Source organism: Carex rostrata, chromosome 31, assembly GCF_964058835.1.
Source record: "Carex rostrata chromosome 31, lpCarRost1.2, whole genome shotgun sequence".
Taxonomy (NCBI): Eukaryota; Viridiplantae; Streptophyta; class Magnoliopsida; order Poales; family Cyperaceae; genus Carex; species Carex rostrata.
This window is the reverse complement of record NC_135948.1, coordinates 1106883-1116864: the sequence shown is the minus strand read 5'-3', so window position 1 is coordinate 1116864 and position 9982 is coordinate 1106883. Positions and strand designations below refer to the sequence as shown.

Below are 9982 nucleotides of genomic sequence, written 5' to 3'. Positions count from 1 at the left end.
TGATCATGTGGTTACTAAGTGGTAAGGATATAACTTTTATACAAACATTGTATTGGATCGTGAGGAGTATATGTTATGTTTTATTACATGAGATTGCATGTACAAAAGGCTTTGTATATATATATGTTGCATGAATTGTAATCTTCTACCTTTTTTTGTTACTAACTAATATCAAATTATAATTGTAGTATGGACCAAAGCAAAAGTGTATGTGTATATGTATACTAATATTATTTGTTAGTTGGATATCACATGTCTAAATATAACACTAATTAAGGACTTGGCCTTTATTCAAAATAATAGTTTAGACCTACTAAAATAATATGTGTATATATATGTATATGTATATGTCTATGTCTATGTCTATGTATGTGTATGTGTATGTGTATGTGTGTGTGTGTGTATGTGTATGTGTGTATGTGTGTATGTGTATATTATACATATATTATAAAAATCACAATAAAGGCCAAGTCCTTATTAGTGTTATATTTAGACTTGTGATGTCCAACTGACAAATAAAATCAAAGTTCACCAAAAAAAAAAAAAAAAAAAATCAAAGTTATAAAAATTTACGACATCACTTCGTAAATATATCAAATATTTTATTTTTTGACATACACTCTAAATAAGAAAACTTTTTTTTTCACAAAATACTAAGATCTCTAAAAAAAAAAAAAAAAAAAACCAGACCATGGGGCGCCCCAGCCACGGGCGCTCCGCTAGTTGGTATGGAGCGCCCCAGCCACGGGCGGTCCGCTTGTGTTTTGGGAAGCGGACCGCCCGTGGGCCTGGCGGTTGGGGCATTTTTAATAAAAAAATTAAATGTAATTATTTTTAAAACTAAGTTTTTTTTAAAGATATTAATAAAAATGACCGAAAAAACTCGGTATTAGAAGTTAGAACCCTACTCAAAATTTAAAGAAGCGATATTATGTTTGATGTTTTTATTTGACCACCTGGTGGCATACGGACCCCAAAAAAAGAGGAAGCATCTACAATCTACGCTGGTACGCAACGCATCACTCGCGCTCGGCTTATATAACAAGGCAATTCAGTGCTCAAAGTCAAATTCACACCAAAAGCTCCTCAAGACTCCTTCCCAAACTGAAACAGGACACAAGGAGCCTCGGACTCTTTCTCTTCTCTTTCTTGACCTAATCAAACACAGATTGACACATTTTTCTTCCCTCCCTTGCTATAAACAAGCTATCATTCAAACCCTTCATTCTTCAAGGAAACGAAAAGACCGTGAAGCTAAGCTACAATGGTAGTCTCCATGGCCATAACTGTGCGCAAATCGACAATGGTCAAACCGGCTGAGCCGACACCGCAGTGCCGGCTCTGGAACTCTAACCTGGACCTAGTTGTGGTCCGGTGGCACACCCCAAGCGTCTATTTCTATCGCAACACCAACTCCTCCGGTGATTTCTTTGATGCAGAGAGGATGAAATCGGCACTGGGGAAGGTGCTGGTGCCTTTTTACCCCATGGCCGGACGGCTCGGAAGGGATATCGACGGGAGAGTTGAGATCGATTGCAATGGTGAAGGAGTGTTGTTTGTTGTGGCTGAGGCTGATGGGGAGATTGACGATTTCGGGGATTTCGCGCCAACAATGGAGCTCAAGAGGCTCATACCGAAGGTGGAGTACACCGATGATATCTCCTCGTTCCCGCTACTTGTTCTTCAGGTAATATAGCTGTACATTAATTGGGATGGAATGGGTCCTTGAGAAGAAGACAAAAAATTAGAACTTTCTTTATAAGTTTAGCGTGCGAAATGTTGGAGCATATAATTTTGAATTGGTCTAATTTGGAGATTGCAATGATGTTTCATGTTTCCCTTTATAATTGTCACTTCCACACATGCTTTATTATTATTCTTCTTCTTCTTCTTCTTTTCCTGTGGAAAAACCCGTGGACCCAGATCTTCTCTCTTTTTAGTTTTGTTTTGTTTTTTTCTTGAAATAGTGGGTTATGCCCATTGAAACTATGTTTTCTCTTTTTCCTGTTGAAACTAACTTTAGAAGGGTCCTTTTCGGTTCATTAGTTTGTTGGTAGCTATTATTAGTGATGGAAGAATTTTGTTTTACATGTAGTTTTCTGGGTCAATTATAAATAACAGTATTTCTGAGTAGCAAAAGCAGCTATCTATCATAAATAACAGTACTCTGTAAATGGATTTGGGTAGAACTACAATTATTGTTATTGTATATATAAGTGCTTTGTTGTTAAGAAGTACTAGAAAACATTATCTAGTTTGGCTCTGAAAATCCAATAAGATAAAATGGATTGTGTTATTTTATATTATTCCTACTGGAGCTAAAAATTATGAGAGGACATTGCTTAGAATTTCTTAAAAGGAAAACTTAATTCAGACGATACTAAAATGAATATGTATCCGACTAAAGGCCAGTATAGATGACCCATCAAGGGAATTCCTAACTCAAAATCCTTATTAAAAAACATAATAATAGAAGATTACCTTACACTCTGACAGTCTTTTCAAACAATAAAATTAGTTGTACATCACATGGGATACCTTTCCTTGTTTCTTTTCGTATGATTAAACAAACTTGACATTGTTGCTTAAATTATTAGCTTGCTCTTGTTTCAGAGAGAACAAATTATGGACATAATCTTGAATGCGTTTACTCATATTCAACTCTTAAATGAGAGCTTGCATACTTGTATCCGATTGGTTGTGCTGCAAATGAGGTCAATTTGGTGAAAAAAAATATAACAATTTTAAGGACCAGTAAGATGGAATTTAGCATGTAAAGACCAGAGGGTATATTGTATCAAATAACAAATGTAAAGACCTGAGGGTATACTGGGATGTTTACTTCTCTGATAATAAGATTATTTTCCCTTACAAATGTCTTATTCCCATACTTAGGTAACCTACTTCAAGTGTGGTGGGGCCGCCTTGGGAGTTGGTATGCAACACCACGTAGCTGATGGGTACTCCGGCATCCACTTCATCAATACCTGGTCTGACATGACACGTGGCCTCCCACTAACCCTCCCTCCATTCATTGACCGAACCTTACTTCGCGCTCGGGACCCACCAACCCCTTCCTTTCCCCATGTGGAGTATCACGCCCCTCCCCAGATGCTCTCCACTCCTTCCACCACCTCAGCATTAAACAAATCTACTTCTGCATTATCGGTGTGCATGTTCAAGTTAACACGATCACAGCTCACGCAACTCAAAACCAGTCTCCCTGAAAATTCACCAAAGTTCAGCACATATGCCCTGCTTGCAGGCCATGTCTGGCGGTGTGCTTGCTTGGCAAGAAACCTACTAGCTGAGCAGCAGACTAAACTCTACATTGCAGCTGACGGTCGGTCCCGCCTTAATCCACCACTGCCAGATGGGTACTTTGGGAATGTAATTTTCACTGCCACACCAATCGCGAAGGCAGGAGAGGTGGCAAGCGGTGTGCAAGCAGGTGCGACAAAAATACAAGAGACAATGGCAAGAATGGACGATGAGTACATGAAGTCAGCTTTGGACTATTTGGAGTTGCAGCCTGACCTGTCAAAACTGGTGAAAGGGCCCCACACGTTCAGATGCCCCAATATTGGGATTACCAGCTGGGGCAGGTTGCCAATTCACGATGCTGATTTCGGGTGGGACCGGCCAATTTTTATGGGGCCTGGGGGTATAGCATATGAAGGGTTAGCATATGTTTTGCCTAGTCCAACTAAAGATGGGAGCCAGTCGGTTGCCATTTCGTTGCAGTCAGAGCACATGGAGCGGTTTCGTGAGCTCATCTATCAATTCTGAAACGGTGAGGGGGAGGGGAAGGGGCAGGTGCTCCACGAGTTTTGCACTGTTAGTTTATTTTATTTGTAACCCAGATAATTTGTGTTGAATTAGGGGGTCAGTTTCCCAATATTATTTTTGACAATAGGTATCGACTTGCAGATGTACTGGGGATGAAATAGTAAAATACATTCTTTTTTATCAGCTGCCGGTTCTCTTATTTGAATTATTTTGCTTATAGTAACTAAACTGCATTCTTTTTATCACCTGCCGGTTCTCTTATCTGAATTATTTTTCTTCTAGTTTACCGATATTGATTTTGTGCATACTTTTTCCTGGGCAGTCCTGTAATGGGTTTATACATAATTTATAATTGTGTTTTTCTGTAGTATATTCGACTAAAGAGTGCACATCTGTTGAGTTCGACATCTTTTATCTCTGCCTCAACAATGAAACCGGAGACCGAATTCTCTGCCCCCCCCCCCCCCCCCCCCCCCGTGTAGAAAATTCCTGCCTCCAGAGTGGCCCTCAGTTCAAAACTTAACATTGAGCGTCTCCCTTTAACAGTGACCAGCCCCACCTGACAGTGATTGAGGGATAAGATTTTTCTGCACCCTAGGGGGGCAGGTGATCTCCTTCCATGAAACCGACATTTATTCATTAGGACAAAATAAACACTAAACAGTTCATCTATCTATCGTTATTTATATTTATTGACAAGGTTGTAAACTAGGTTTCCAAAATACAGTGCTATGGTTTTAAGCTAGTAAAGCCAATAGTTTTCTACTCTCTAGGTGTCGTTTGATATGGTGTGACCAAATTCAAATGTGAGATATGCTCTTATCTCATGTGTGCGATTCTCTTCTGTGGTTGCTCTGAAATTTTAAAATAATCTTTACAAATAAAATAAAATAAAAAATAATGCCAGGATGAAATGTTTTTTATAAAAAATAATTATATTGCGATGCCCCAATAGTATGGCTCAACTATAAAAGTCCGAACACCACATAAATTCATATCTGAGGGCCCAATTAAAGTATATCGTGGGCCTAAGAAAATTATTTAAATGGGCAGCCCGTTTATACTGATTGATGCTTTCAGTAGACGATCCATTTTCTTTGAGCCCTAAATTTTTTTCCCCAAAAACTAGAAATCAAGTTGTACTCTCAGGGTTAAAAAAAGAGGGTTTGCATCACTATAGTAAAAAATGGCTGCTTCCGGCCCCGACAATTCTTCCAAAATATATGATTTCTAGTTTCTGCATCAACAATTCTTCCAGAGGAAAAGTTACTTCAAATCTGAAGTGATGCAAATTTCTTAACAGAAAGAAAAACAATTTCTTAAGAACAAAATCATTGAACGACTTAATATTAGCACGTGTGCTAATGGATTAGATGTTTCCTTCAAGACGCACAACATAACAATGTCCTCTTGGTGAAACTTCTGCCTATCCGGAAGAGAGGCAAAATCATATATCTACATGTATTCACTTCTGTTGTCTACCATCAGTGGCACTAGGTCACATCACCATTGAAGAGGCTGGAAACAATTTGTCCAGTAGGGTGTAAATGCCGCCTCCAAGTAAAAGCGACCCACTTCATACAGACACGTGCACACACACACACACAAAATCAACTCTGAGATTATTGTTTCTCAACTTCAATTAGTAGAAACTGTGTTTATAACCAAAAAAGTTTTTATTGCATAAAACCCTCTGCACTGCCTAAAATCAGTACCGCCAACAATCACCATTTAGACTCAGAACACTTACTCTTTGAAGGCGTGGTTGTTCTAACTCAAAAACCTAATGTCCAATGCATATATTGCGATAATACGGTTGTGATATATGTATGCAAGTAGTCTGAGAAAGTTGGACAATTTGGATCCAATAAAATCAGACGGCTAGGTTAAGCAGATTTGGATTAGACAGTTCACTAACAGCACAACCATGCCTCACAACAATAGCAGTGGTATGGACTCCCAACTCTAAACTTTAAAATTTGTACCTGATAGGGTTTATCCAAGATGAATATCGCCTAAATGAAAGCAATCTCTGCATAAAACAAAATTTTATAAATAAATAGCAGCAGAAATGAGAAAAAGGTCCTTTAAAAACTGGATGTAACACTATAGCAATTCAACTTCAATATTCCTTTTTAACTAGTGTTTCAGATTTATCAAACTAGTTCTTTTTTGTCAGATAATCTAAAATGGCTAATTTCCATAGAAGAAAGCAGATAAAAACAGTAAGAAACAAAAAGATAACAAACCTGTAGTGCACCGGCAAAAGAAGCAGCAAGAAGAAGAGGCGCAACATAGCCAGTTGTATATGTCAACAACAGGCTTCCTCCTACAACTGGATCCTGAATAATTTATTAACAAAAAGGCCATACAAAATTCACAAATGACAGTAAAAACATCCAACCAACTGCAAAGGGCATAAATAAATTTATTTTTAACAATTCACCCAAGATTTTTGACACATCTAACAATAACACCTTACACATGTCTTCTTTCAACAAACATATAAACTGTCTTTGGTTACTGCACCATTAAATGATCCAATGAGATGGAGCTGGTGCATTGCTATATTCCATTAAATGCCAACAACCTTTCCCTGTCCCCGTAAGGTATCTCATTTTTCATAAGCTCAAATTGAAATAAACATCCTTACAAGCCTGTTATAGTTAAGTTGGGGTCATTTAGTTTGATTTTGCTGAACTTGTCAGTTACTAGCAATTATCCAACAAGATTTATGCAAACACTCGGGCACTACAAGATTTATGCTCCTAAAAAAAGCCAATAAAATGGAACTGATACCCTAGAAGTAGCCACATAGCCGAGAAGAGTAGCAAGCACTGGGGTACTACAAGGTGATGCGGCTAGAGCAAATGTGAGGCCAGCGAGATATGCTTGTACGCCTACCATTTCAATTTTAAAGTGTGTTATAGAACAATCAAAATTTTATATAGAGAGGTATATTGAAGGAATTCATGGCCGTAATTTCTACAAGGAACATCCACAGATAAGCCAATTAGTCATTCATCAAGAACCTTCGACAAGTTAGATGTTATTTTTATTTTAGTTCGTTCCATCCTTTTGTTTTAATTTTCCCCAAACAAAACATATAGTGCAAAATTTTAACATAAAGCCCTGGTGTAATTCTGTTCAAGACAAACACTGGAGGGTAATTTACTAATTTTGGACACTATTGATGGTTTTCATGATATTTTAAAGTGTAAAATTGAAAGAAAGTACTTGAAGGAAAGCTTGCTGCTGCTGCTCGTGGATCAAAATTGTTGAAGAATGAGGGGAGTTGTAATTCAATGACCTAAAAAAGATAGCCATACAAGGAAATGTTTATTAAGTAAGAAAAATATATATAATAGCCTATCATTAAAATTTCTTATATTCAATTACCATATTCCACTTTCCATATTTAGTAGGTCAAGGAATATAATAGAAAATGCACTGTTTCTTGGATATTCTCAAATCTCAAATGTAGAAAGTACCTCTAAAAGATTCAAGCCCATAACTATAGCTAAACCAGAGGCAGCCACAGGAAGACCTTGGCCAACTTGGCCATATGCCTTTCCCGCAAAGGAGGCAGCTACGCCTAGAATTGCTAGTGTTGTAGCCAAACCTAGTGCAAAAGCAATTGAATTTCCAATAACCTAATTAAACAAAAAAGGACAAAAAAAATCAGGTACTCCATTAAATGAAGTATTATTCGCTCTAAAGGTGCGAGTCCGCTCATGCCAATAGCTTTTTAATAAATAAACTGAACTTAGCAGTTAGCACGAATAGAAAGATCCACTACCTCATAGATTCTCAATTAAATTAGGAGGTAATAATAATAGCAATGGTTAGGTTGCAGCTTATCACATAAACTCGATGTGCTCCAGTAGCTAGTTTTATGAAAACTAGACTAAACATATTAATATCATCATTCTTTCACTAGAGATTCATATGGGCCTCCATTACGGTATTTTTTTTTTTCTTAAACAAAGATTTCCATTACCTCTCCTCGATCTTTCCCAGCACCAAAGGCTCCTAAAAATTTTAAAAAAAAGAAAAAGAAAAGTGAAATGCATGAGAGGGAAATGTACTTTGCATTCAACATTATCATTTAACTAATGCCTGCATTATGAAATTGGTTTACCTATGTAGCCTAGAGTCAATGGCAGAACACTCAATGTACAAGGGGATAAGCTTGTTACTAATCCAGCACCAAAAATAACAGCCAAACTGTAAATCATGAAGAAGATCTAATAAAGTTTGTCAAAAAATTTAGTAAAAACTGTCAATTTTGCATAAGCACAATAAAAATTAATAAATAAACCATCGGTGTAAAAAAAATCATTTGCAACCTAAATAGAAGATGTAAAGAACCAGAACAAGACATTTCAGCAATCAAGAACGCAATAAACGAAATACAACTTTTGAAGAGAGATCTAACCTAGTGAAACTAAGAGCTGACAGCTGGTCTTGAACAGCCACATTAGCATCTTGGCTGGCTGAATAAAGCAAGCCTCCAAACCAATCACCAAAATTTAATTCAGCTAGAAAAGATACTGACGCCCCTGTCTAAAAAAGGATAAATTGTAACAAAAAAAAACTAACCAAAATCATAATTGCTTGAAAATGATTGAGCAGGGTTACCAATAGCCTTCTTTAAAAATTAATCTAGTGCAACTTAATGGTAGACTGTAACAAGTTTGCTTATTTTCCCGATTCCAAACAAAGCAGCTTGGATCAATCTCTCCATACTGTGTCTAAATTAATCAAATTCAAGCATCAATTGAATACAAGGCTATTGCACTCACCACAACATGTTCCAACGATGAGGCATTAGCTGCGCCAGCTACCGCGACCAGTCCTCCAACTATGATCAACCAAAGAAAGCAAAAGAGGCATTTCATCAAACAGTTGAAGTGCACCACAAGAAAGACAATAATAACTAATCAACTCATCAGCTCCCCATAGCATACCTGCTACTAAACTAGTTGTCACTGAAGGAAGCGAGATTTTCTGTGCTGACACGACCAATTTGGGCCTCTTCAGAGTTCCTATTAGGCAGAAGGAGGTCAATTGCATCAGAATTATATGTGCGCATATGTGTGCGTGTGTGTGTGAGAGAGAGAGAGAGAGAGAGAGAGAGAGAGGGAAAGAGGGAAAGAGGGAAAGAGAGAAAGAGAACCTGTTTTGGGAGCTGATTTGGTGGAGTGAGCACAGAGCAAGAGCCTGCCTGAGCAGCTAGTCATTGCAAAATTGTAGTGTGTGTGGGTTGGTTGAAGCTCAAACACAGCTTAACAGAAGGTGAGTAGTTCAACAGGAGAAGCAAAAATGCACGAGAAAAAAAAACAATTGAAATTTTGTCCGGTATCTCGGATTCTCGTGATTTGGTTTTGCGTGCTCAACGAGTTTGACTTGATATTTCGGGCTCTTTTGATTTGACGTCGGGAGAATAAACAGCGGAGGATTTTTATTAGGGTTAATTTCGGTATACGAAGAGTTATTCACCTCTATACTCTTCATTGTATTTAATATATTTCTCAACCTTTTCTTTTCTTTCTTATTTACCTATAAATTTAATTATTTATATTTAATGAGTCATTTAAATATGTTGTTACTACTAATATCTTCATTTTCATCTGTCTCCTTCAATTATTTATTTTGCTTCATTAAAGCGCATAACACTTATGGATAATTTATTTGGCCGATCATTCTTTGTGTTTTTTAATAACTAGTTGACTGCAGTGCTGTAAAAAAAGTCTTAATAGCCGTTTAATCATCCGTTTAATCGTTAATGGCGGTCAAATCATTACGAATACACTTAACGGATGCATGTTTGCAGATGAAAACGATTAATCGGCCATTTTACCGTTTAATCGTCTGTTTATTTCTGTTTATTCCCGTTTATTCATGTTTATTCCGGTAAATATTTATTTTTCACATTGATTTTTTTTTCTGTAATAGTGTATGATAATAAGTTTTATAAATCATGTATTGTAGTTTTATTTGTTCTTGGACAATGGACATATATTCAATATTTTTATATATGTTTTTTTTCTTACTTCCTTTGAAATTGATTAATTCTTGTGTTATTTATATATCATATATTTTTCTTAGTAATTACTGATGTATTTTTTTTCAATTAGTACGACATATTCATTTATAAAACTAAGTTGTTATCGTAAACTAAATTTAGTAA

At 36.8% G+C, this 9982-nt stretch overlaps 2 protein-coding genes across 2 annotated transcripts; one reads left to right on the top strand and one right to left on the bottom strand.

The window, feature by feature from the left end:
* Window positions 1-1073: 1073 nt before the first annotated feature.
* Window positions 1074-3972, top strand: LOC144547400 (hydroxycinnamoyltransferase-like). Its single transcript, XM_078296035.1, has 2 exons — window positions 1074-1687; window positions 2896-3972. The coding sequence occupies exons 1-2, from the start codon at window positions 1265-1267 to the stop codon at window positions 3787-3789; spliced, it is 1317 nt and encodes a 438-aa protein (XP_078152161.1). The 5' UTR covers window positions 1074-1264; the 3' UTR covers window positions 3790-3972.
* A 1026-nt stretch (window positions 3973-4998) lies between these two features.
* CCDA (cytochrome c biogenesis protein family) lies at window positions 4999-9186 on the bottom strand. The gene is made up of 12 exons (XM_078296036.1): window positions 8969-9186; window positions 8760-8837; window positions 8595-8653; window positions 8228-8355; window positions 7931-8016; window positions 7790-7821; window positions 7281-7442; window positions 7027-7099; window positions 6589-6689; window positions 6039-6131; window positions 5775-5821; window positions 4999-5363 (listed from the first exon to the last, which is right to left on the bottom strand). Exons 1-12 carry the CDS (start codon window positions 9030-9032, stop codon window positions 5288-5290), a joined length of 999 nt encoding a protein of 332 aa, XP_078152162.1. The 5' UTR covers window positions 9033-9186; the 3' UTR covers window positions 4999-5287.
* Between the last annotated feature and the right edge of the window lie 796 nt (window positions 9187-9982).